Source organism: Pyrus communis, chromosome 14 (genome assembly GCF_041283825.1).
Source record: "Pyrus communis isolate YQ-2024b chromosome 14, ASM4128382v1, whole genome shotgun sequence".
Taxonomy (NCBI): Eukaryota; Viridiplantae; Streptophyta; class Magnoliopsida; order Rosales; family Rosaceae; genus Pyrus; species Pyrus communis.
The window spans coordinates 22,203,442-22,230,195 of NC_142578.1; the positions used below are offsets into that span (position 1 = coordinate 22,203,442).

General features: G+C 38.1%; 3 protein-coding genes across 7 annotated transcripts; 1 reads left to right on the top strand and 2 right to left on the bottom strand.

Moving 5' to 3' along the window:
• The first annotated feature begins 14,086 nt into the window (after positions 1-14,086).
• LOC137712009 (thioredoxin-like 3-1, chloroplastic) lies at positions 14,087-15,697 on the top strand. Of its 3 annotated transcripts, XM_088684597.1 has the most exons (4): positions 14,087-14,526; positions 14,885-14,959; positions 15,094-15,160; positions 15,397-15,697. In XM_088684597.1, the coding sequence occupies exons 1-4, from the start codon at positions 14,213-14,215 to the stop codon at positions 15,436-15,438; spliced, it is 498 nt and encodes a 165-aa protein (XP_088540723.1). In that variant the 5' UTR covers positions 14,087-14,212; the 3' UTR covers positions 15,439-15,697. The 3 variants fall into 3 exon arrangements, with proteins under 3 accessions (XP_088540723.1, XP_088540722.1, XP_088540724.1); XM_088684596.1 differs by having other exon boundaries at positions 15,094-15,697; XM_088684598.1 differs by lacking the exon at positions 15,094-15,160 and having other exon boundaries at positions 15,397-15,439.
• Positions 15,698-19,067: 3,370 nt separating this feature from the next.
• On the bottom strand, positions 19,068-21,629 carry LOC137712484 (uncharacterized). The gene is made up of 3 exons (XM_068451553.2): positions 19,744-21,629; positions 19,556-19,635; positions 19,068-19,382 (listed from the first exon to the last, which is right to left on the bottom strand). The coding sequence occupies exons 1-3, from the start codon at positions 20,620-20,622 to the stop codon at positions 19,289-19,291; spliced, it is 1,053 nt and encodes a 350-aa protein (XP_068307654.2). The 5' UTR covers positions 20,623-21,629; the 3' UTR covers positions 19,068-19,288.
• Positions 21,630-21,705: 76 nt separating this feature from the next.
• Positions 21,706-25,212, bottom strand: LOC137712483 (DNA-3-methyladenine glycosylase (MAG)). 3 transcript variants are annotated; one of them, XM_088684540.1, is made up of 7 exons: positions 24,842-25,211; positions 24,486-24,557; positions 24,246-24,369; positions 23,244-23,314; positions 22,837-22,894; positions 22,636-22,752; positions 21,706-22,265 (listed from the first exon to the last, which is right to left on the bottom strand). In XM_088684540.1, the coding sequence occupies exons 1-7, from the start codon at positions 25,157-25,159 to the stop codon at positions 22,249-22,251; spliced, it is 777 nt and encodes a 258-aa protein (XP_088540666.1). In that variant the 5' UTR covers positions 25,160-25,211; the 3' UTR covers positions 21,706-22,248. The 3 variants fall into 3 exon arrangements, with proteins under 3 accessions (XP_088540666.1, XP_088540665.1, XP_068307653.2); XM_088684539.1 differs by having other exon boundaries at positions 21,708-22,288; positions 24,842-25,212; XM_068451552.2 differs by lacking the exon at positions 21,706-22,265 and having other exon boundaries at positions 22,371-22,752; positions 24,842-25,210.
• Between the last annotated feature and the right edge of the window lie 1,542 nt (positions 25,213-26,754).

Genomic DNA, 26,754 nt, shown 5'->3' on the forward strand with positions numbered 1-26,754 from the left:
GAGATTTATTCTGAACAATATCTTAGAATTAATACCCTCTTGATTTGAAGCTCAAATAAAATATCATTTCTTAAAATTCTAATTCAACCGCTATTGTTTCATTGAAAAAAAAGGGTATGTTTGGCATTTAATTTATGAAAAAAAAATCCCCTACAAATTGGATTGCTCATTTACATCTAAATAGGAATTATAAAAAAGAAAAAAATGAATGAAAATGACTTAAAAACTTTGAGTTTTAATGAAAATGACAAAATAATAAATAAAATGAATAGTATCAGGATTGACTTTTATTATAAAAATATGATTTTTTGTTAAACAAAGAAAAAAGCAAAATATTAAAATATCATTTCTTAAAATTCTAATGCAACCGCTATTGTTTCATCGAAAAGAAAGGGTATGTTTGGCATTTAATTTATGAAAAAAAAAAGTCCCCTACAAATTGAATTGCTCATTTACGTCTAAATAGGAATTAAAAAAACTCGGAGAAAGTGATAAAAAGCAAAAGCAAAATGGAAGGCTTTTGACTTTCTAAACAAAGGACCAGCATGCCAAAACTCCATTAGTAATTAAGTACGAGGTGTTTGTGATATATTGTAACATAAAATAATTACGTTAATTAATATTTAAGTAATAATTTAATCATCAACAATCATGTTATATGATTTATAAAATTTAATTTAAATAGCTAGTCTCTCTATCATATCCTCAAATTAAAATGAAAATTAAGAAAACGTGATATTACTTGTATTTGTATAAGATGACATGCATAGTTATATGCATGGTTTTCCTAAATTATAAATTCGTATTTACTAATATTACAAATATTGCAGTTTTGTTTGGTAGGACTAGCCATGCTTGATTTAATTAATAAACTACGGCCTTGCAGACAAAGTATACCTTCACTTCAGTCTCGTGAAAGCCTTATTTTATCCATTTGGTTTGAGAGGAGGGACGTTTAATTCATATCGAATTCCAATGATTTGAACTGTCTATTTTGTAAGTTTCGATTTATAAATTCAACCGAAATGATTTACCTATTTAACTATCATGATAAAATTTTATTGTTTCTTAAAGAATAAAGTGTTCGTCAATTTCTTTGAACTAAAAAAAGATGTCTCAAATATTTCCGATTTGGCTAATATTTTATAAAAATGATCTACGAGGTGTGATGTGTGCATTGTGGAGCCAAAAATAATCAAGAAGAATTAAGAGGTGACACCTGGATTTTTGGGTAAAAAGAACAAAATTACCCTCGAGGCACACCAGAATTCTTACACGTGAGTAGTGGACAATCATCCCTCAATCAAGTCAAAAGTGCCCAAATAGATATTTATTTATAACCTATTTCATCTATCCCTCATCATATCTTTTCCACAAGGTAACCCCTAAATCATTTTTTATTATATTAATTAGCTAATTAATTGATTAATTATTCAATTAATTTGCTAATTAAACACAAATCATGAACTTCACCCACAAAACCATCCAAGTGGCCGGTCCATCTCCTCCCAAGGTGGCCGGCCACACCCTATAAATACCACCTTGTTTTCTCCAAAACTCAATTCCAACTCTCGCAAAATTCTCTAAATTCTCCAAACACTATTCCCTCAAAATTATAACTTTGGCATCGGAGGTTCTTCAACCAAAGCCCCCTCATTCATCGTGGGCGCGTGATGCTCTTGGTCTTGACCTAAGGTGTTAATTGTTTTGTAGGTGCAATTTTGTCCAAGAAGAAGAATGCGGAAATTTGCATCCACAAATTGGTGCTTTCATTGAGAGTTTGATTCACACGCTTGAAGAAGACTCTTGCATTCAAAGTTTCTCATTTCTCGTTTGTTCATGAATTTTTCATACTTTCTTATTCCTAGAATTTTTTAATTCTTTTGAATAGAGGTGAGGAAAAAATACAATGACGGGAAATTCGGAAACCACGACGAACGAAACTTCCTATGTTCAAAGATCTGGATCAAATGATGGAGGACGAGACATAGCCTCACCACGACGATCCACGAGGCTCAAAGCAGTGGTAAGAGGATCAACTTTGCCACCACGGAGCACCACCACCATGGCAGCCACAAGGACCACTGTGACAGTGGGGAGTAGGCTAGCTTCATGGCAGCAAGCCCACAGTGAGCAACGAGCAGTGAGGCAACCATAAGCCCAGGCGTTATAAGCAGCCCAAGCCTCGTCCACTTGGTGTACGACCTAATTTGCAGCCCACGCTACAAGGCAGCCAAGCCAGGCCCAGCGTGAGCCGGCTCGAGCCACTACCTCAGTAGCGCAAGCCCAAGCAGCTACGACAGGAGAAGCAGCCCAGTGCTCGTTGGCCCAAGGCTAGCGCGAGCTCAATGCACTCTTAAGCCGAGCCCAGGCCCAACATGCATGCGCGCTGCAGCCCACTCCTATGGCCCAGCTTATAACCTTGGTGTCCCAAGTAGCCCAAGCCGGTCCAAGACCAGTTCAACCATCCTGGCTCCAAATTTCTAGGTCGACAATTGAACCGAGGGCATTTTCACCCCATTTCTCTGCGGATTTGACAATTTCAACTCAAATCTCACACCCAGAATCCACAACACTTCCACTACTCAAGGAGATGCATTCCGCCCAAGCTCTTTCAGACTAAATGAAGAACAACATTTGTCTCGGCAAGTTATTAAGTTGATGAACGCCTTCGCACATCAGATGATCTTGGTGAATCAGCCCTTGCAACGCACCGAGATGCAACATGCCCCTGACGAGGTATCCCGAAGTAGGATAAGGGCAGATGACGAACCTCTTCAGCAGCGTCCCGGTAGGCATCCATTCGACTAGTCATGAACCAAACATTCTGGCAGTGTACACTTTCGACTGGGCCCTCGAGATAGTGTATACTCTCGTCTTAGGGTGTGGTGAAGCGTGCACTTTCAGTTAGGCCTATGGACGAACATACACTCACAGTTGGGGCCACACTCTGATAATCAACATGGGCAACCTTCTAAGCGAAATGTTCATGCCCGCAAGGAGTATCCTCCGCCTTACATCAGAGTAGGCAGCATAGGGGACATAGAGAAGCAGTCAATCAATCTGGCTCAAGTTCACCTACCAGTTTGCAAGTTACCTGCTCGTTTGCTAGGAATATACCATATGCACCGCAGCCGCAGCATAGATGAGCCGAACACATGGAAGAGCAGCCTAGACTAGCGGATCATGACGGAGGGCAGCCAAAAGCTCCGCTACCTCAACAAAGGCAAATTCAGGAAGAAGTAGAAATGCTCATGACCGAGCAATTGTGCGATTTTCAGAGCAACGAAGCTACTGACAAGGTGCTTCGATAAGACATGACTAACATAAGCGGGTTATCTTTCAATAATAAGATCGAGCTGACGGGACTATCCCATATAAATTGTCGAATACAAAGATTACTTCTGTTCCGACAAAGGTAACAACTCAGCCTAATAACGTGTAGAGGCAAACAAATACCAGAATGACACACCAGCCCAACTACCAAGAACCGGGGGCAAACCTTTTTCTTAACACTCCAGACGATTCAATACTGAAATAACACATCATTAGTAGCCTATCATCACGGACCTAGTGGTCTAATTCCTCCTACTACGCACAACCTGGCCCAAGCCAGCCCCATTTCTGCTTTCACAGCCGTGCCTACTTGCTCCACGACTCCCAGCAGCCATTGATCTATCACTATGGTTCATAACTATACCAATCTTGCCCTGTGGTTCACATCAACCATGCCTCAAAATGGTACATGACGAAACACCTAATGATGGTGCAATAATTCTAAGAGCAACTCATTGCGCTTATACCCTTACGCGGGTTCCACAAGCAGTTCGAAGTCTCAAGCAGATCGCCAAACAAGACCTTGCAGGATGAAGATTATTTTAGTTGTCCAGCAGTCCAGCTTTCCTTAGTTGCACTCACGACAACGACTTTCATGTTATCCAGTGTGAAAGGGTAAACTAATTCCCTGACACCCAAAAGGGTCTGCTCTATAGTGCAAACGGATAAACTAATTGTTTTCCAGTGTCAGAGGGTAAACCAATTCCCCGACACCCAAAAGGGTTTGCTCTCCAGTGCGAGAGGATAAACTAATTGTTCTCTAGTGCGAGAGGGTAAACTAATTGTTTTCCAGTGCGATAGGGTAAACCCCGACACCCATATGGGTAAACTCTCCAGTGTGAGATGATAAATTGCTCTCCAATGTGAGATGGTAAACTAATTTCGCTTTAGTGCGAGAGGGTAAACCAATTCCTTGACACCCACATGGGTAAGCTCTTTAGTGCGAGAGGGTAACCTAATTGCTCTCTAGTGCGAGAAGGTAAACTAATTGCTCTCCAATGCGAGAGGGTAAACTAATTCCTTGACACTTATCTGGGTAAGCTCTCCAGTGCGAGAAGGCCACATAGCTCAAAGAATCGAATGCTTGAAAACCAACTAGGCAGCGAATGGTCAGGGGGGAACAGCCACTTTGCACTCAACAGTTCGCTCATCCGACACGTCATCTTCAGCAGCTCTGATCTTGGCAGCTCTATCCTTAACAACTATATTTATGGCAGTTGAGAAATCAAACTCAAGCAGTTTCCTCATTTTTGGCAAGCACCCCAAACGAGGCAGCCTAAATCATGGCCCATGCCGAGCCAGTCCTTAGCTTCAGGCCAAACCGCACAAGCAATGGCCCTTGCCACACCACCTTCTTGGCTCATGCCAAGCCAACTCTTGGCTCTTGCTAACCGACGTGTCGTACCACCTCGATGAATGCCCCGTGGCAACACCACCCAAGAAGAAGACAATGAGAATTAAGTTTTTCTTACATCAGTGTGGTGTGGAAAAGACAAATAAATCAACGGAAAACAGTTCTTTGCACGGGCAAGCAAAGAAGAATGCTAGGGGAGGGGGAACAAATATCATATAGTTTTCTCTCTTTCTTGTAGGGATAAATAATTGCCCTCCGAAGTTGATTTAATCTCCTACTTCACGTGAATTTTTGGGTGAAAAGGACAAAATTACCCTCGAAGCACACCAGAATTCCTACACGTGAGCAGTGGACAATCATTCCTCAATCAAGTCAAAAATGCCCAAATAGATAGTTATTTATGGCCTATTTCATCAATCCCTCATCATATCTTCTCCACAAGGTAACCCCTAAATCATTCCTTTTTAATTATATTAATTAGCTAATTAATTGATTAATTATTCAATTAATTTGCTAATTAAACACAAATAATGAACTTCACCCACAAAACCATCCAAGTGGCCGGTCCATCTCCTCCCAAGGTGGTCGGCCACACCCCTATAAATACCACCTTGTTTTCTCCAAAACTCAATTCCAACTCTCTTGCAAAATTCTCTAAATTATCCAAATATTTTTCCCTCAAAATTCTAACTTTGGCATTGGAGGTTCTTCGGCCAAAGCCCCCCTCATTCATCATGGGCATGTAAGGCTCCTAGCCTTGACCTAAGGTGTTAATTGTTTTGTAGGTGCAATTTTGTCCAAGAAGAAGAAAGCAGAAATTTGCATCCATATGCATATTTTCATATGTTTTTATCATATACTTCCTTTGGATTTTGTATATATGAATGGGTTAAATGCATTAATTTATATTGTTTTAATTTATAGACATTGTAACATCCCACATCGCCCAGAGGAGTGATCCTTAAATGTATATTCTCATCCCTACCTAGCACGAGGCCTTTTGGGAGCTCACTGGCTTTGGGTTCCGTAGGAACTTCGAAGTTAAGCGAGAAGGGGGCTAGAGCAATCCCATGATGGGTGACCCACTGAGAAGTTACTCGTGAGTTCCCAAAAACAAAACCGTGAGGGAATGGTAAGCCCAAAGCGGACAATATCGTGCTACGGTGGTGGAACGGGCTCGGGAAGTGATCCGCCCCGGGCCGGGATATGACAATTGGTATTAGAGCCTAACCCTGGCCGCATGTGTGCCGACGAGGACGTCGGGCCCCTAATGGGGTAGATTGTAACATCCTACATCGCCCAGGAGAGTGATCCTTAAATGTATATTCTCATCCCTACCTAGCACGAGGCCTTTTGGGAGCTCACTGGCTTCGGGTTCCGTAGGAACTTCGAAGTTAAGCGAGAAGGGGGCTAGAGCAATCCTATGATGGGTGACCCACTGGGAAGTTGCTCGTGAGTTCCCAAAAACAAAACCGTGAGGGAATGGTAAGCCCAAAGCGGACAATATCGTGCTACGGTGGTGGAGCGGGCTCGGGAAGTGATCCGCCCCGGGCCGGGATGTGACAGACATTCAATACTGAAATTATGCATAAATGAAGTGAAAAATGAGCTTTTTGGGTGTGTAGAGTAATTCTAGTGGAGCACGAGGCTAACTAGCTGTGTGAAGACATGTGCATTACAACAAGAAGATGAAATCGAGTGGTTTTGGAATCAACTAGACATGGGAATGTTATTCAATGGACTTTAGGAGAAAACTTAATTTCTAGTTTTTGTTATTTCCGTTTATTTTTCCTTTTCTTTAATAAAGACTTAAAGTCCATTAGTGATAGGATTTTAGTGGGGTTTTATTTGTTATTTTTCTTTCTTGAACACTTTCTTCTACTTATTAAGTTAGAGAGCCACCAAAAATAGAACCAAAAACAGAACCAAAAATCATATTTTAGATAGGGGTTGCGGCAAGGAAGGGAAGAGGGAAGAGCTTTTCTAGTTTCTTTTCTTTTCTAGGGCTATGATGTAGCCTATTGCCTTATGGCATTGTTATTATCAAGTTTTTCATCTTTATTGAGTATCTTTTGCTATTCGTAATGCGCTTGATTTTTATTTAGATGCTTGATCACCATCTAGGTTTAAATTAGGTTGATTTGATGCAAGTTAGAATAGATGCCATACTTAACTTGGGTTTAGCTTCTTGCAATTGATACCATAAACACCTATTTGTAGATGCCATACAATTAGGGTTTGTGTGATTTTTCAACGATTTCCATAGAGCTTAATGGATTCTTACTTGTTTAAATTCATCTAGATGCCATAGAGAGTTAACAAGTTAGGATACTTTTAATGCAACCAGATGCCATGACCATTGAATAATTTAGGGAAAATCGATTATCAATATTGGGGATTTACTTGAGCATAACATATAAAGGGAATTAAGTAGAATTGGTTACAGTGAATTTGGATGCCCTAGGTCTTCTTTTCTTATGTTTTCATTTTATTATTTACATGCATTTTATTTCAAGCTTTATTTTATTTCAGTTTAATTTGAAATCTCCTATCTTTTTCGTTAAAGTTTCTCAATTATAATTTGTTTCAATTTAGTTAGTAAGACTTTTAGAATCAATTCAATCTCTGTGGGAGGATTTACGTGCTTATATGCTATACAATCACTAAAACTCAAGACTTAATGAGTTTAATTTGAAATTCTCTCTCAATAGCTACAGCTTTTGCCTCCTCTCTAGCCTTTTCAGCCTCATATTTCACCATTTCCCGCGCCAAAGTCAATTCACCTTGGCGAGCAAGTTCTTCCATTTACTTTGCATAATCATTCTTGAAAGTACTCCCTTTTCTCTTTGAAGCCTTCTTACCTTGAGGCCTAATTGGATAACGGGTCGAACCCAACGCTTGTTCAGGGAGGGGCGTTTCGGGCACTTCTTCTGCATCATTTTTATGAACATACGAGCCATGATCAGGTGTAGAGTGTAGATGTGTGCTGTTCATGAAAACTTCTGGACCAACAGGCACAACTCTAAATTTTGGACAATCTTTGACAATATTCCAAAATTCCCACCAGTTGAATGATTTATTTTTGCTTTTGGTTTTGGCACCGTACCAAGCTTGTGCTTGAAGTTCCTACACAATGCGGGAGAAGAATTAATTATAATGAAAATATGTAACAAATAAATAATACAAACAAATAATTATAATGTAAGTAGGTAACAAATAAATAATACAAACAAATAATTATAATGTAAATTTGGGTATAGTACAAACAAATAAATAATATATTGTTACCTGATCTGAGTAATTTTCCCCACTTCGAATATTAGTACTAGCTTGTGCCAAGGCGTTTCTCCACGTACTAAACGATTGGCTAAGTAATTTCCAATGACTGGACATCAATTCTTTGGTTCTTTTCCCACCAATTTTCTCAAGATAATTGGTATGAATAAGACTTCACATTTCTCGCAATTGCATCTCATTACCCGTAAGCGAACTATGGGTAACTTCAACCCAGCTAGTACACAACGCAACATCTTCAAGAAGCGACCAATTCCTACCTGCATCAGTAGTCATTTTGTTGAAAAAAAAAAGATTGAAACTTTGAGAGAAAGAAAGGAATGTGATTGAAAGTAGTTGAGAAAATATGAAATTGTGATATAAGGTAGATGATAATGAGAATGTATTTATAGAAAAGTAAAAACAATTTTTTTCGAATGTTTTACAATTTTTTTTTCGAATGTTTTACAATTTTTTTAAAAATTTTTATTCAACTAATTAATCTCTGCCGTTGGATATAAAAAAATTTGAATTCCAACACTCCAGATTGTGCCACATGTCACAACGGTAGCTTTTCTTAATTTTAAAACTATTTTTTCTTTTATTTTTTTATTTATAAAGCAGATTAATATCAACCGTCGATCTCAGATCAAACGGTTGATATTAAATCAGATTTTTTTTTATTACCGTTGCATATCGGACGACCCATTTAAAGAGCCGTTGAGATCGAACGCACCGTGGGAAGCCACGTGACTTCCCAACGGTAACTGATGCCAACTGCTCCGCGGGCCCCTGGGGTCTGAAACTTGTCTACTGACGCGCCCCCACGCGCGGGTGAGGCTCACGCGCCTGACAGAAAAAAATTTAAAATTGTGACTGACGCCAGGCTGATGTCAGCCTTGCGTCAGGTCCACCTTGGGCTCGCGGGCTGGCGATTCCTCACGGGCCTCTTGCTCGGCCCTGGCCAGTCCCTCAGACTCCCAACGCTGGAGTGCTTCTGCCGGGCTATGGAGCCCTGTTTGGTCCACCTTCCCCCGAGCACCAGCCAATGCTGGAACTGCTTTAAGAAAAATGTTGATGTATAAATAGTACATATACTGCTTTTACAATTAATATAAGGCAAATAAAACAAGATAAACTAGGGAGTTGGGGGACATATTTTCACAACCGACTATGACTGTTTGCAGTGAGATGTCCAGGTTGAAGAGAATAAAGGATGGAACAGAAAAAAGAGGTTCCACTAAACATCACAAGGAGTATATAGATGTGGGTACAATCATTTTACGAGTGTGTGTGTATGTATACACATATATACATAGATACATATACATATACATACATACATACATACATATATATATATATATATATATATATATATATATCTCGACGTAAAAAATAATGATCACACTGTAGCTCTAACATTATAGGAGACGGCACAATTTAGATTGGATCAGTTTTACAACAAATCACAGCCAAATTAATTTACGATCATCAATTTAGTTCGAATTAGTTTCAACAAAAATCATTAACCAGTTCATATTAACCAAACCAAACAACTTGGGCGTAATCCTGTTCTCTTTTGCATTTTCTAAAATTTGTTTGTCCACATAACTTGTTGCATATTTTTCATTTTCTAACAAATTAAACCATCCAAAAAATAAACAATGTTATTAAATTTCAAAGTTCATTGAACCAATAACATAGTTGCAACTCGAACCTCAGTAACTTCATAATTCCAGCAAACTTCAAATTTTACATATCCTTAATTTCTTATCTAGTTAAGTAAAAGTACTGCACGTATAAATCAAAATAACATAAAAATAAGGATAATTTTTACTTTACTATCCTCAAATAGCGTAAAATTTCCAATTTTCATACCTAAAGTTGTTTTCATTCCACTTTCATACTTAATGTCTAATTTTTGTGCCATTTTCATACTTCCACTAGAATTTCTGTTAATTACTCTGTTAATTGATAACGTGACATAACTTTGGCACACCAACAACTTCTTCATCACCGACTGGCCACCCTACCGGTCAAAGTTTAATGATCAAAGAAATAGACAAGCTACGTCAGTAGATTTTGCTCAAATTTGGCGAACTTGACTTCATGAGCTAGCACAACTTTGGTGGCTAGATAGGAATACTTCCAAGAGTGATGATAAGATTTTATATTTTAATTATTTGTTTACTTTATTAAATTTTAAATGGAGATATTAGAGTTTCAAGTTCAATGTGATTCGAACATTATCTCAATTCATCGTGTTTTTGCACTTTCACCCAAATTGACGATGGAAACATATATAGGGGTGTGTTATTCACATGTCCTTTTTTTGCTCTATATACAACTTCTTAATTTATGATCGTTGGATCGACTGGATTAAAGAACATCAAATGATATAAATTAATAAGGAGTATGTGAATAGTACACCCCTATACACACACACACACAAGTGTAAACCCGATTAAAAAAAAGAGGAGAAAACAAAAAAAATGAAGAGAAGAATTTACAATCATTTTGTCCTCAATATGGAGAAATTAGGTTCTCATCCATCTTTTTGCTATTCCATTGATTAAAACCTTATTCCTTTTCAATTTTTGATTAAGGTTCTTAGGTTTTAATAAAGGCTATTAATTATTTCAATAATAAAATATTTTTAATTTCTAAATACATTCATTTAGTGTTAGAAATGTTACATTTAATATATTTATATTCACGGCTAAATTTTTTATCATATATTTTTATTTTTAGTTTGTACCCATTTTTAATTTGCAACATTTTTTTTGTAATTTGTACCAATTTTATTTTCAATTTTCATTTGTACCCATATATTAATTTCTTTTTGTGCCCATACATTTTAAACTTTTATTTGTATTTGTACCCATTTTTAGTTTTGCTAAATGTACCCATGCTAATTATATGTATTAAAATATATCAGTAGTTATTTTTTTAAATATGTTAATAATTATGTGGGTACATTATTTTTTTTTCTATAATTTTGTGAAGAACAATATTACTCTATTATTGATTTTTAAGTGTTTATTATATTTTAAAAATGTTATTTGAATTTGGTTAAATTTCTTAATTTGAGGACATTAAATGCATAAATGCATGAGTTAAATATCTTAAATGATGCTAAGAACTTTGATCAAAATATATAAAGAAACAAGGTTTCAATCTAACAATTAGATTGATAAGGGACCGAAACCAAAATGATCCTAAAAATATTGAACCTCAATTAACAACTGAAAGAAACTAATGGTTGCCTTGATATCGTGGTATTTCAAGTATTTATATATGGGTACATTGTCGTAAAAGATATGATGTTTTTTTTTTTGGTTGTAATAACCACAATGATTAACACAACCTTCACGCATGCTATGTATAATGTATGTATTTTGTACAAAGTTAACATGCATTAGTGTTTGTTTCCCCACAAGATTAATTTAGGGTTCTACACATCATATGTACTATATTGCAGCAACTTTAGCCATGCATGCGTCTCTTTGGTGCTATCTAGCTGGCCCATGTGAATAATAACTGAGCACAAAAGTTCAATACAAGCAAGTTTTTTTTTCGTTTGTTTTTGTTTTGAATTTACACTATGACTAACTTGAACTGAAAGGGCTAAATATAGCACCATCAAGAATTATAGTCCTGTAAAATATTATTTTTAAATGAATAGTGCTAGGCTATATTTATATACCATTTCCAACTGAAAGAGGCTATGTTTTAAGGAAAGGGATCCTCGCTGGATCCTTTTCCTAGGGATCTCGGGGATCTCATGATTGTGACTGTTCATCATATATCGTGCGGTCAGTTTTCGTAGGTACTATGTATATTTAATTTCAAAATTTAAATTTAAAATGATTTTTGACCGCACGATATACGGTAAACAGTCACAATCACGGGATCCCTAGGAAAAAGATTCGACGAAGATCCTTTTTCGTGTTTTAGCCCCTTAATAACTTATTTTTTTTTTTTAAATTTGTTCTTTAACTTATTGGTTAATTGAATAACATTAACTTATTAAAATAAGGTTATATAAGATATGGCTACATTTTTCTACATTATTGACTTTATTAAGTACGTTCAACGTTCTAAATTATTTAGTATCTGCATTCTCTTTTAAGAATTATCTACGTAAATTACTTAATATTACAGTTTAGTGGTATTCCTCTTCACTTGTAAGTGAGAGGTCTTACATTCGATTTTCGCCAAAGGCGAATATATTATTGCTAGCCTATTGTGAGGCTAATCCCACCCCCTTCCCCTAGTGTAGATAATATCGTTTGTTAAAAAAATGACTAAACATTGTTGAACTCAAATAATTTTTTTTACAAATAATCTTTAAATGATAATTGAAAAAAAAAAAAATGAACTACTTTGATTGTTTACATAACGGAATAGTGTTTGAAGGGATATTTCAACTCATTTTTCTTATGTTCGGACTATTTTGAGCAAAGTAAATTAGACTAATAAAACAAAATTATTTAGTCTGGCCTAGGGATTTTTTGCTTTAAATTTTATTAGAGTCAAGAGTAAATAACCGTTATCTTTGTAAGACTAGTGGGACCATTATCAAGGGCATAAGAGCAATATCCTTTATTAAGTACATCACTCTTTTTTAGTGTCTTTCAAATTTCTAAATTATTTAGTATCTGCATTCTCTTTTAAGAATTATCTACGTAAATAACTTAGTATTACAGTTTAGTAGTATTCCTCTTCACTTGTAAGTGAGATGTCTTACGTTCAATTCTCGCCAAAGGCGAATACATTATTGGTAGCCTATTGTGAGGCTAATCCCACCCCTCCCCCTTAGTGTAGATAATATCGTTTGTTTAAAAAATGGCTAAACATTGTTGAACTCAGATAATTTTTTTACAGATAATCTTTAAATGATAATTGAAAAAAATATAAACTACTTTGATTGTTTACATAACAGAATAGTGTTTGAAAGGATATTTCAACTCAATTTTCTTATGTTCAGACTATTTTGAGCAAAGTAAATTAGACTAATAAAACAAAATTATTTAGTCTTGCCTAGGGATTTTTTGCTTTTAATTTTATTGGAGTCAAGAGTAAAGATAGCCATATCTTTGTAAGACTAGTGGGACCATTATCAAGGGCATAAGAGCATTATCCTTGAAGATAGCCGTTAATTTTACCGAAAGGGGTACACTTGTTCAGAACTTTTTTTTACTGAAAGGGGCTGCTTGGTAGGGTCAACATACCCTGCCTGATAACCTTTCGGCTTGGTGGGTCCCAATTCTTTTTGGCCTAGCCCTCCATTGGAGTTGGGTTTTGTGGCATTTTGGGCTAAAACTTGGCCTATAGCCCTATAGTCATCTCCATTGGAGATGGCCTAAGGGGAGAGAGTGAGTTTTGCATCACAATATACTAGCAATAATATGGTTCAAATTCGCTTTTGACGAGAATCGTATTTAAGACATCTCACTTACAAATGAAGAGAAAAACCACTAGAACGTAGTACTAAGTGGCATCAAGCTTTACTTCTACTTCTTCTGGTTCATGATGCACGTACCCGTTTTCTACTTTTAAGTATGTTGCTGAAACTTTATGAACATTAATCACATAATGACCAACACTTGAGGTACTGCATCTCTAATCAAGAGGTACGATCTAATATATTAGTAGGACTGTATGAAAAATGCTAATGGAATTCTCTCAAAAGTGGAACTTTTTATAGACTCTCGGTCACGTTATGTTTTTGGCATAATATTTTATAATATTGGTACGAAAATTAAAGTAAAATTGTGAGATGATAGAGAATTAGTAAAGAATTCCACTTTTGAAAAACACTCCTTAACATTTCTCTGCTATATTGGTGCCAATATACTTGAGACCAGCAACTGGAACATGATTATTCGTTATTGTATAATTTTGATGAGTCCAATCCAAATAAGAATCAAATAGGCCTGCTTTGTATTGGGTTCAGCAAACCCAACTCCACCCGTAGATATTCTGAGGCGCACACACATTCGATAACTTTCCGAAAACGTCAACCCCTTCTTCTCCCTTTTCGAATCAAGACAAACCCCCCAAAAAGTGCAAATAAAAAGCAACCTTCAACGCCAAATACTCAAGTAGCCAGCTAGCCAACATAAAACCCACCATTTTCTGACCCATCATCCTAAAAATCTCACTTCCTCCGAATTAAAAATCTTATGTTTTTTCTTCTTCTTTGTAATTGTTGATTATTGTAGCAGAGCAAATAGGAGTAAGATGTCTGTTTTGGTAGCCAATTCTCACGTTCTGTGTAGCAGACAAGTCCATCACAGTCACAGAGACCAACAGCCACAGTTCTGGAGCAATGGCGGCGGTTTCCTGTTGTTGCCAAAAGCTTCTGGATTAGGGTTTATGGACAGAAACAGAGATGGCAACAAGACGTTGAAGAGGGACTTGAAAGTTGAGGCCTTTTGGGATACGGATACCTCGAGTCCCACGGTTGTGGAGTTGGAAGCAATCAACGACTGTGATCAGCTTGATCAGATTCTTAGCCATGCACGGGAGAGCTCTCAGCCCGTTGTCATTGATTGGTCTCTCTCTCTCTCTCTCTCTCTCTCTCTCTCTCTCTTTCTCGTTGTCTTAGATGAATGGATGCATGGTCGGCCACTTTTCACTTTTTCTCTCTTATCTATAGAAGCCAATGAGGTTTAGTTGGAAGCTAGTCACAAAGCTACTTGCATTCATTTGTAATATTTCATCTTTGTCATGGCAAGTTACTCACTTCTGAGCGAGTCTAAACAGAATTTCTCGTTGAGTTGTCATTGAGAAAGGAGATTAGAGCACGAGTTAGTTGGTAGCTTGAAAACTGAAAATTTAAGCAAACTAGCTTTTTTTGTTACAAACTTTGGTGACCTGAACATAGTTTTCCCTCTTTCATTTTTGTGACAGGATGGCATCTTGGTGCCGCAAATGCATCTATTTGAAGCCTAAATTGGAGAAATTGACTGCTGAATATGACACCAAGTAACTCTCTCTCTCTCTCTCTCTCTCTCTCTCTCTCTCTCTCTCTCTCTCTCTCTCTCTCTCTCTGCAAAAATAAAACTCTTCGTATTATGAACCATACTGTAACGGCATTTCTATGTACACAAGCACAACAGGATCAAATTCTACTATGTTGATGTCAACAAAGTACCTCAAGGTCTAGTAAAGCGTGGAAATATCTTTGTATGTCTATTTGCATTTCGAAAGAGACTTTCTTACATCCTTAATACGTCACTGTGACATCTCAGACTAATAATACAATGTCACGTGAGAACTTTAAAACACACTACTATCACATTATTTATTTGAGATATCACTGTCATGTACTAGGAGGTGTAAGCCCGTCCTCATGAACTTCTATCCTTGCATTATTCACCATATTATTGATTTCTTTTTTTTTTGTGTTTCCGTTTTCTCAGAAAATGCCTACAATTCAGGTGAGATTTTCTACTGTACAGTAAAAGTTTTGTGATAGTGTTAAACGACATAGCTAAACTGTTGTAAATGGTTTGTTAAATGTAATTGCGGGTATGGAAAGATGGAGAGTACAAAGAAGAAGTGATTGGGGGACATAAAGCATGGCTTGTGCTTGAAGAAGTGAGAGAAATGCTCAAAAACTTTGAGTGAAAGTTTATGTTTTGATCGTTCTGTTTCCTTTATCAACCCTTTTACCTGTAATATGTTTTCATCACAATATATAATGAAAGAAGAATCTGTGCAGTCAAATTTGCTTTCCCTCTTGTTTCTTCAAATGTTTGTAAGGATGAATTCCAGTTTTGAGCTCAAATTTTCGTTCCTTGGTGCCTCGAAGGAACGAATAATATTGCATTCGAGATGGAATGCGCAAGAAACTGATCTCGGTTTGATATCTTGCTGAATTGTGCGAGGTTGATTCATACAATGAGATTGTTCTCTAAGAATGGCCAAATTGGTGAAATTGATGAGGAAACAATTTACTTTGCAAAACTACAAAATTAGTATGACAAAATATCACGGTAGTTTGGTTGGCTGGATAAGATTAGTTACAACCAATTAGAATGGCTAAGAGTCCAAGTCCATTGTTTTTTGGGCAAAATGTAATTTGAACATGACACAATAAGTTATGTATTCAAAATAGGGGTTATCTAACCCAACATAACCAAGGGTTACAAATCCCGTCTACGCGAGGCAATGTGAGGCAATCATCGTTGCGTTCATCTTCATCTCCTCTCTCAGTCATCATCTCTATCCATATCTCGTCTCTCTCTCTCATTGTGAGTGAGATATGATCAGCACCCCTTAAGTCGCGGGGTCGTCAGAATGGCATTGTGGGGTCATCGGGACTGCGTCATGGTTCGTCGTAGGTCGTTATAGTGGGAGTCGTGGGTTTTGGTGAGTACCCAGGTCTCCGATAGTTCTATATTGCGAGTGAACAACGTACTCAAACTGTCGTTACAACACCATCAACCAAACGTCCTAAAATTGATATAGGCAGATCTTTAGATATTATCTACAGTCAAGACCACCGGTAGTTAGTCTATGTACTTGTGAGCTGTAGCAATGTAATGTGATGTATCATTATCCATCCCTCTAAAATTCTTCCCCACTATTACTTGTGAATAAACCGTTAAGAATCTAGGGATGCTAGTCAAAGTACCACTTGCTTACATTTGTAACATTTCATCTCTATCATGGCAAGGTACTCACTTTTGAGCGGGTTTGAACCGCATTCTTCGTTTAGTTTGTCAATGAGAAAGGAGATTCGAGCACGAGTTTGTCACGAGTTAGTAGTAGCTTCGGTAAACTGAAAATTTAAGCAAATTATTATTATTATTATTTTATTTTTTATTTTTGTACAACTTTTGGTAACTTGAACATAGTTTTCCCTCTTCCGTTTTGTGACAGGATGTCATCTTGGTACCGCAAATGCATCTATTTGAAGCCTAAATTGGAACTAACTGTAACGGCATTCTACCATGTTGATGTCAACAAAGTACCTCAAGCTCTCGTAAAGCGCGTAAACATCTCTATATGTCTACATGTATTTTGAAAGAGACTTTCTTACATCTTTAATATGTTACTGTGACATTTCAAATCAATAATACAAAGTCACTAAAGAATATTAAAGCACACGACTATGACACGTTATTTGTTTGGAATATTACTATCACGTACCACGAGGTGTCCCATCGTTCACGTGACCTTGCATTATTTACCATATTACTGATCTTTTTTCTTTTTCGTGTTTCCAATTTCTCAGAAAATGCCTACAATTCAGGTGAGATTTTCCATTGTGCAGTAAAAGTTTTGTGATTGTGTTTAAACGACAGCTAAATTGTTGTAAGTGGATTGTTAAGTGTAATCTTGAAGAAGTGAGAGAAATGCTCAAAAACTTTGAGAAAGTTATATTTTGAACTGTACAATCAAATTTGCTCTCCCTCTTTGTTTCTTAAAATGTCTGTAAGGATGAACTCCAGTTTTGAGCAAGCTCGTTTCTCCGGTTCATGGTGCCTCCAAGGAACGAAAATCTTGCTTTCGAGATGGAATGCAGCAGAAACTAATCTCGGTTGAATCATACAATGAGGTTGTTTTCTAAGAATGGTCAAATTGGTGACAGAAATTAATGAGGAAACAATTACATTGCAAAACTATGGAATTAGTAGAAGAAAAATATCTTGGTGACTTCTTCAAACATACATACGCCATCCCATTCCGTCCACAAATGCTCAGCTAGCATTTGTAAGACAATGCTTGTTTGGTAGGCTGGATGGTATGGTTGTAACCAATTAAAATTGCTATGAGTTCAACTCCGTTGTTTGTTGTGCAAATATAATATATAGGCAAGAAATGATAAAGTTGTAAATTCAAAATGGCTTTTTAGCTAATATGATCCCTAAAATTTGCATAACTCGTCAATTTGGTCCCCATGAGATTTGAAATCAACAAAAATAATCTCTAAGTTTGTCCACCTTCATTATCCACCTTCAATCATTTTAGTTCCTCAGATGTCGGGACGACAACATGGGCTCTTCACGGGACGTCAACGGGAGTCATGGGTTCTGGTGAGTACCCAGGTCGCGGCTGGTTCTATCGCGAGTGGTTGATGTGGAGAAAGAGCTAGCTTTCACAACCTATCCAACTGAGTTGTTTACGCCAAACAATAGACAAACCTCTCTTCGAACCCTAGCCTAACCAATCCTAAATACAACCACCTATCCTATCCTGCCCGCCAAACGAGCCGGAAATCACCACGGGTTTTCCCTCACTCGACCATACACCTCAGGTTTCCCTCATCCGACCGCCGCCACCGTGCAAGCTCAACTCAAACTTTGTAACCCTATTGTCGTTGAATCTTCACTCTTCATCCCACACAATAACCAGTCTCTCCTGCAGAGCAACCTAAACACTTGACTACGCCTAAAAACTCGAAACAACGCCCTCAAGTGGGTACTTACTCACGACCACGGTGAACAACGTAATAAAATTGGCGTTACAAAACCGTCAACCGAACGTCCTAAAACTGATACAGACAGATCTTTAGATATTATCTACAGTCAAGACCTGCTGCATTTGTCAAAACCTGCTGCGTTTGATCTGGGTACTTGTAGGCTGAAGCAATGTAATGTATCACTATCCATGCCTCTAAAATTCTTCCCCACTATTAGTTGCGAATATACACTTAAGAAGCTACACCATAACAATAGCATATGTTCATTTCTAACAATATAATCATCCAGTAAGAAACATACTGCTATATAACAACACATGATTAGACAACGTAGTATTAAAAGGAGATTGCAAACTCAAATCCAATCTTCGCACTTTCGCATGCACATTAGCTATCAGCATAACATGATCATCAAGAAGTTACACGAATAACAAACTAAATTTATGTTCATTTGCTAATACTGAAACAAGTGACAAACACACCATAAGGGATGTTATTCGCCGCAATGGCGTAAAAACCACAGCTCTTCTCTGCAAGGCATCAAGGAACAAGCTTATTTCACTCGCGGTGATGAAAAAACGGTTGGGATTAAAAAGCAAAAACCGAAGGGCATGGTACAGGTACAAGAAATCAATCCATTGCAATGAGACAAATCCGACAAAATTCACACTAAATGCCACCAGAATTTTAGTTATTGAAATCTCGAGAGGACTGAAAATTTGTTATGATAAAAATCTGCTTATCAATGACAGCGCACGACATTGTAAAATTAGACTCAGAAAATGATTTTGATAGGAAGCATTGTAAATTAATCCCAAACATTTAATTCATGCTTCCAAAATCAACAAATTCCACAATTGCAAGAGAAACCCAACTTGAATATCTTAAATGCCAAAACCAAAAACTGCCCTTATCCGCTGGAAGATAAGATCCCGCCATCCTCTCTCCGTATTCTCCACCACGGTCGCGTTCCCATATCTGCATTACCAAACACATAAAAACAAGGCAATTAACTTTCCATTAAAAAAAAAAAAAGACAATTCAACTCACAAGCTCCAATACAATCAACCTAAAATTTAAGCTCCAATACAATCAAAACTAAATTTGTTTTCAAGAAAAACCCATTAGTCGAAAGCTTAAACAAAACCAACCTGTCTTCCACAGGAATGTCCGTATGTGTTAGCTTAACAACAGTGAGCCCAGGTTCAGGTTCTTCAAGTATAAGCCTCACCTGCAAAATTCAAACATAAAACACTCAATCAACAAATAACAAAACCAATTAAAAGCACTGATAAGAACACATTCAAACACGAAAACCCGAATTTCAAATGCCACATACCGTCGAATCAATCCCGTCCGGCCAGCTCCCAAATCTCCATTTCTGCACAATCAAACTCCCACTCTGCAACTCCAAATTCGTACCGGTCACCGACCCATCAAAAATACTAATCGGCCCTCCGACCTCCTTGCTTATCTTCGCATTGCTCTGCGTAAAACCCTTCCATCTGTTCTCATCCATCAAAATCTCAAACATATCTTTCGCCCTGCAACTGAACTTCTCAGTCAAACTAATCGTCTTAAACCCTTTCTTGCTCTCCTTCTTCACCTCCTTCTTCTCCACAACCACCTCCTTTTTCGCCGTCGCCGCAGCAGCAGCCACCGCCGTCGAATTACTCTTCGGCGCAATCTTCTTAGCCTCAACTTCCTCCTTCGCCGGCCCGCCCTTCGCCATACTCTCCACATAAAACCTAACCTTCTCCAAAATCAATGGCTTCCCTTTCGCCACCATCGCCTCCTTAATCCTCCTCCCAATCGGCCCCTCATCCTTCACCGAAACCTTAACCTCGGGGTCTTCGTCGGCGTTCTCGTCCGAAATATACGGAATCTCCACAACTCCGTCGACCTTCAGCAGCGACTTCCCGTCGCCGTCCTTCGCCTCGCCCTCCCACGACAGACTGAGGCTGATTTCGTATCCCGGGATGATCTTCCCCTTCCGGACGTTGACGTAGGCCTCGCCGTCCACCTTGTCGACGGTCTTGGTCCTGAGGTATAGGTTGCCTTCGCCGTCGAGGACGGTGACGTTGTTGAGGAGCTTGGTGAGGAGGTCACGTGACCAGCCGAGACAGTCGGTCTCGGCCCAGTGCCAGTTGTGGACGTTGGCTCCGTCGGGCCTGTCCTCCACGATCCACCGCTTGTCGCCCTCGCCGTACTTCGCCATTGAATCGAATCAGGATTCACACTCAAACTTGTAGAGAGAGAGAGGAGAGAGGGAGAGAGGGTTTGGGATGGGCGAGGAGAGAGAAACAAGGGGTGGGGAAGGAGTCTGGAGGGTTCTTATGGGAGGACTGAGGAGGGTGGAAGGGTCTAGAATTTTGAGGGGAGGCCCAATAAAGTGGGGGAATAGAAGGATCTGGAACAACTATTTGGGCTTTATACCTACTTCTGTTGTTTAACTGGGTGAGCTGTCGGTTCAAAACGGCACAAACTAGATCCGGATGGAATTCAATTCTAAGATGGAAGAGGATTTCTCTAGATCTACTTTGTAAGGATTTTAAGAATTCTTATTTTCTAATCGTGCATCGTATATCATGCAACCAGTTTACTATTTATGTTTAATTTTAAATAAAAAAAAATCAAATGATTTCTGACCGTACTATACACGATTAATGATTAAGAAGTAGAGATCCCTAAAATCTCCACAAAGTAGATCTGAATGGGATCCATTGCCAAAAGAAAATCCCTTGTTTATTTCGTTTCATATCCTATATTCTTGGAGAAATTCTCTCGTGCTATTAATATTTGTTTCTTATAGTTTTTATCATCTAATAAATACTAGCATTCATGCATGCGCTTATGCACGTGCAAAAGACATTTTTTGAATCACGACGTGCTATGCGCAATTTACACGTTTTAAATGTATTTATATGCGTAAATTGACAAAAGGAAAGTCAAATATTTGAAGTAAATGAATAATCTTAGATCATGCTTGAATAAACCCCTCATAAACCAATTAAAGCAACTGAATCCACATAATAAAATCGGTATCTATTGTATTTATATTAAGAATAGAGAAAATAATATTTAATAAACAATTGATTGAATCATATTATTGCTAACCTATTGTGAGGTTAAGCCCACCCCCTCCTCCTTATTGTAGATAATATCGTTTTTTCAAAAAAAACAAAAAAAATATTTGACAACTAATTTAATCATATTATTATCTGCGTGCAAAATATACAGAAAACAATATTTAATGAACAATCACATTATTGCTAATTTATTGTGAGGTACTAATTATTAAAAAAAAAAGGTAATTTTATTAACACCACAATCTTATGAATACACCTCATAATTTTATTTTTTTAGTTAAATTTCTGTAAAAACGAATTAAATTTTGAAGTCCAAAATAAACCCCATCCACCCCTTTATGCCGATTGCCAACCACCACAGTATCTGGGCAAAAAATCTCAACCACTCGCCATGCTCTCTCTCTCTCTCCATATATATATATATATATATATATATATATATCCAATCACCAGCCTCTAGCTGGTAGGCAATAGGGAATTGGGATATGGGGTGTGTGAATCAAGAGTGTTGGGCAATTCTCAGTCTGTTAAAGAGTCGGTCATCCAATCACTAGCCACTTGCCGGTAGGTAATAGGGAATTAGGAGATGGGATGTGTGAATCAAGAGTGTTGGGCAATTCTCGGTCTATTAAAGAGTCGGTCTTGACTGTCAACTTCCACGACGTGGGGAGTTTTTGCTGTGTTGATATCGATGACGGATACCTCTTATATGGGTGGCCCGTGGCCGTCGAGCTAGCTTTTTTGCCGTCATTTGTTTATGGGGATGGGGTGGCTTCAGAAAAATGGAGGACAAAGCTGGAATTTTAGAGGCACATTTTAGATGTGGGGTGTAGGTTAGACGTCAGTCAGTTAAACTGTAAACATAATGCAAACACTATTACGAACAATCATGGCTAATAGACCTTTCCAACAAACATTAAAAGGACGACCCAAAGCCAACTAGGCACTCACTTGGCGAGGGTTGTGTTGTTTACAAAAAAATTTCAGGTTCACATATCTGAAAGGGACACCGGATTACCAAAGCGGCCATATGCATGATTAGGGGTAAGTATACGTATCGATATTTTGCACAGTTTCATGAAACATAAGTTAAGATTCAGGTGGCCTGAGGGTGTTTTTAGGAGCACTTATCCAAGAGGTACCTGCAACTGCAAATCTCCACAATGCATTGACATGCTCAGGTGAAGCGTATTCAATTCCCACACGCGGACCAACCAGCATCTTTTCGGGCTCTGGACCATCTAAGATCTCCAGACCATCTGGCCAGACCCATTCATTTATCTCAGAATTAAACAAGTTTGTTTAGATTTATAGATGAAGGGGTGCGAGCCAACCATACGTACCTGGAGTATAAAGGGGATGGCTTGACCACTCGGTAGAAAGTCCCAGCGCTTGACCAATCTGAACACAAAAATATAGACCTTAACAGTTCAAAAACCGCTAACGCAAAGAATGGCACACGGAATTCAAAGAAGTGTATCAGTTTCTCCGAGAGTAAGAACAACTATAAATGTTTTAATTTATATTGAAATATATTTATGCTCATCAGCCTATTTTGATACAACGATAGTCACACATTTGCATATGAGGCAGGTTGTTAAAATTTACAGGTTTCTGTTTTGGTAAAATCAACAGCACCTACACTAACCATCCAAAAACAAAGTATACCATCAACCACTAATACAAAATTTGTGCCAACAGAAGATTGCATTGGAATTTAACACAGATCTTTAAGGAAAACGATGCTGACCTTTCCAGGTCCATTAAGGAGCACGGGTTTATCAGTTTTCTGACCTCGACGCCGCTGAATGGTCTCCAATCCTGTAATGACTTTCATTATTTCTGTGAATAGCATTCATCGAGAGAAATGGATAAAGAGAAGAAAGAGGGAGAGATGAATCTCTTTTCACATGGTTATGAGATAGTTAAATATAGAGAAAAACGACGATAAAAGAAAGAGCCATGTTTTCCCCACCAGAAAGTAGAGAGAATTTGAAAGAAAAACGTGAATCAGAGAAACTAAAAATATTTTCCCTCTCTTATCCCATATTCTTTTCGCTACCTTCGTAAACAACTTTGTCATACACATTGCGAGCAAAGACGTTTGCAGTATGCTAGACCTCGCTCCTTTTTTGTCCTTCTAAAAAAGTTTCGGGTTGGAATAAAGGCTGTTGAAGAGCTGACATCTATTTAAGAAAGATGGTCAGCACATTGTTCTCTCCCTTATCAGTAAACATTTGGAAAACTATGCTAATCCATACCATCTCAAACAGTAATCAGCAATCTTTGGAAGCTACTAGCTCTTCACTTGCAGTTCAAGTCCAATTCTTTCACCTAACACCGCCTAAAGTTATTTCTCTTCCAAAGCAAAGAGGCACACATGACTGGATTAAAAGAACTTTTGTTACCACTCCAAAATGCTCACCTCACTCATGTGCTTTCCCCACCCCCATTATTTCGGTTTCTTTTCTCAAAATTATATTGCTCAACTCACCTCCCATATTCCCAACATACTCCTAAACTTGAACACTAGTTTTAAAACTAGAAAAAAAATAAAACTAGATCCATTTATAAAAAATCTGGTATCGGTTTCAAATAATCATAACGATGGTTGGTTAGCAGGACAAGACTTTCGCTTTCGATTGACACAATGGCTAGAAGCACACAAATTACATGCAATAAAAGGGTAAATACAAGGATAACTCTAGTAAGTGATCGTTAGGGTATTACGGCTATCTCTATGAAAATTTACCACTAACTGGAGCGCAAGAACGTATTAGGACAGCAGCCCCAACTCCCTCCTTGTCAGCAACAACATTCAGCATTGTATGAAGGCCGTAGCAAAGATAAACATACGCATGCCCTCCAGGTCCAAACTGTATCCCAACCACAATACATTAATTTGAGCTCATGTTTTTCGATACTTATCTACATTTTGAGATCACAAAACGCGAAGAAAAACAGAACAAAACCGATAAAGGGAGCATCTCACAACGGGGGCTGTTCTCGCAGTTATGCCAAATCGACCATGACAAGCCGAATCATTTGGCCTATAAGCTTCTACCTGTCACCAATGCAAAATCAATTAAACTCTCGTCATGATACCAACATTTACATTCCCCTTTACAAATCATTAAGTCAAGCATTTTGATTTATGCATTTTATTCGAAAACAACAGGAAATTTGAACATTTGAGACACAACGTGAACTCGTTTTCCGACTTGGAAGCTTTTCAGCTCAGTCACACAAGCGCGAATTCCTTCATTTTCTCGGGAAACAAACAGAAAGTTGACAAACTAATTTCAAACGGAAAAAGACATAACAGTAAAAAATTGATGGGTAAATTACCTCAGTAATCTGAAGAACAACATCCTCTCGCCTCAGAAACTTGCCCAGCAAACGTGGGGCGAGCTCTAGGGCGTCGATTTGGAAGAAGGAGAAGGGCAAGATGGTCATTTTCTCGGGAAGAATGTCTGAGATTGGGAGTAAGGAGTCGGATTTGGTTCGAGGTTGAGATTGGGGTTTTTTGGGTTTGACCGCTGCGACGGTCAACGATTCGGAAAATTGACTCGGCCGAGTTTTGCCTTCTTCATTACTGAGTCGGTTGGATGGAATTGGCCTTTTGGGTTTGGCGGCGACTCGTTTAAATGCCAGAGGTTTCTTCATTTCGTCTCGCAGGATGTTTATGTTTGCTGGATTTTGGCGGGTATTTGTTGGTCCCTATAAAAAGACGAAACTTGGTTGATGACATTCATGACATCATATTACCAAATTAGGGTAGTTTGAAGGGGTTTTTAAAATAATCGAAAGTGTCTTTAGAAAATAGGGATGTACTATTTACACATTTTATTTTATTTCTCAGACATTCCTTGATAATTTTTGTCAGTTGATATTTTTCAATTTATCTTATCTGACGCCCGAAAATTAAAAAGATGTGTGAGAAGTAAAATGTGATGTGTGTATATCACATCCTAGAAAATAATTTTAACTTTCAAAAGCATTTTAAGTGTTTTTGTAGATTTATTTACATTTTATTAATTATTGGTTTAAAAAATATATTTACCAACCACTTTCCGTCATTTTAAAATCACTTCCAACATTCAGAATCATCTTGGATCTTGTAATCAAAAGGAAATTATATATATTTGTGTGTTTAAATCACATAATATTGTTGTTTTGTTAGTTATCTACACTTCAAAAATTCATCATGTACGCCTTGAAGGGGCTATCTAGGACGAAACCCTAGGAGAGCGCTGTCATCAGTTTGTTGGTTGTTTCTGGCCGACAAACTCAGGCCACTCTAACTTTAGAGGCGGTGAAGCAGAAGACGAATGGTGTGGCAGATAGTACCGCAACTAGTCGAGAAGGTGCTCAAGGGCTGTTTGCGGACTTGGACGTGGGTAACAAGGGGACTGAGTGTTAGACGAAGTCAAGCTCAAGCTGTTCTTGTTAACCCAAGTATTGGAAGAAAGACAGCAGGCCAAGCTGTACAGACAGCACAGCAAGCATTTGCTGACTCATGAACAGCAGGGAAAGGAATGTGCATGTGCATGTGTGCTGTCCGAAGTCTTCCCATGCGTGCTTGGTTACTGTTAAAGCATTTTCCCATGTGTGCTGTCAGAAGACAGCAGATGGTGCTGCTGCATGTGTGTGTGCTGTTACCTAGTAGTTTAATGTGTAAAGGTGTATAGATGGTGCTGCGGCATGTGTGTGCATACTGTCACCTAGTAGTTTAATCTGTAAAGTTGTTGTTGTGGTGTATATAACAAAGCCTTCCCGTAAGGCTTGAAAATAAGAGATTTTGAAGTATTATAATTGAGATCAGAAATTCTTACATGGTATTGAGCCTCTCATTGTCTAACGACTAGATCCTGTTTTTTTTTTTTTTCCCCACGCTTCAATGGCTGAAAACAATGTTAGTTCTTCCACCAACCCACCTACCACCAATCAGTTTCATCCGTTTTCCACTATTGTTAATATCAAGCTTGACAGAACCAACTACCCACTGTGGTTGGCTCAAATTCTCCCAATTCTCAAAAGTAGAGATCTGATAGGGTATGTTGATGGTACTTTGGTGTGCCCTCCAAAAAACTTGCCTGGTGCTACCACTGTCAATCCTGCATACAGTGCGTGGATTCAACAAGATCAAATGATCTTGAGTTGGATAAATGGCTCCTTGATAGCGTCTGTTTTAGCTACTGTGGTAAGCAAGAGAACTGCGCGTGCCACTTGGGAAGCTTTAGAGCAAAGGTATGCCTCCA

Coding starts and splice junctions, on each gene's coding strand:
- LOC137712009 (XM_088684596.1), top strand. CDS start 14,213: ATGTCTGTTTTGGTAGCCAATTCTCACGTTCTGTGTAGCAGACAAGTC. Junction 14,527..14,884: donor CAGCCCGTTGTCATTGATTG/GTCTCTCTCTCT, acceptor TTTTTGTGACAG/GATGGCATCTTGGTGCCGCA. Junction 14,960..15,093: donor ACTGCTGAATATGACACCAA/GTAACTCTCTCT, acceptor CAAGCACAACAG/GATCAAATTCTACTATGTTG.
- LOC137712483 (XM_088684539.1), bottom strand. CDS start 25,159: ATGAAGAAACCTCTGGCATTTAAACGAGTCGCCGCCAAACCCAAAAGG. Junction 24,370..24,485: donor CTGCGAGAACAGCCCCCGTT/GTGAGATGCTCC, acceptor GTTGGGATACAG/TTTGGACCTGGAGGGCATGC. Junction 22,753..22,836: donor CCATCCCCTTTATACTCCAG/GTACGTATGGTT, acceptor GGGTCTGGCCAG/ATGGTCTGGAGATCTTAGAT.
- LOC137712484 (XM_068451553.2), bottom strand. CDS start 20,622: ATGGCGAAGTACGGCGAGGGCGACAAGCGGTGGATCGTGGAGGACAGG. Junction 19,636..19,743: donor CGGACGGGATTGATTCGACG/GTATGTGGCATT, acceptor TGAATTTTGCAG/GTGAGGCTTATACTTGAAGA. Junction 19,383..19,555: donor GACATTCCTGTGGAAGACAG/GTTGGTTTTGTT, acceptor TTGGTAATGCAG/ATATGGGAACGCGACCGTGG.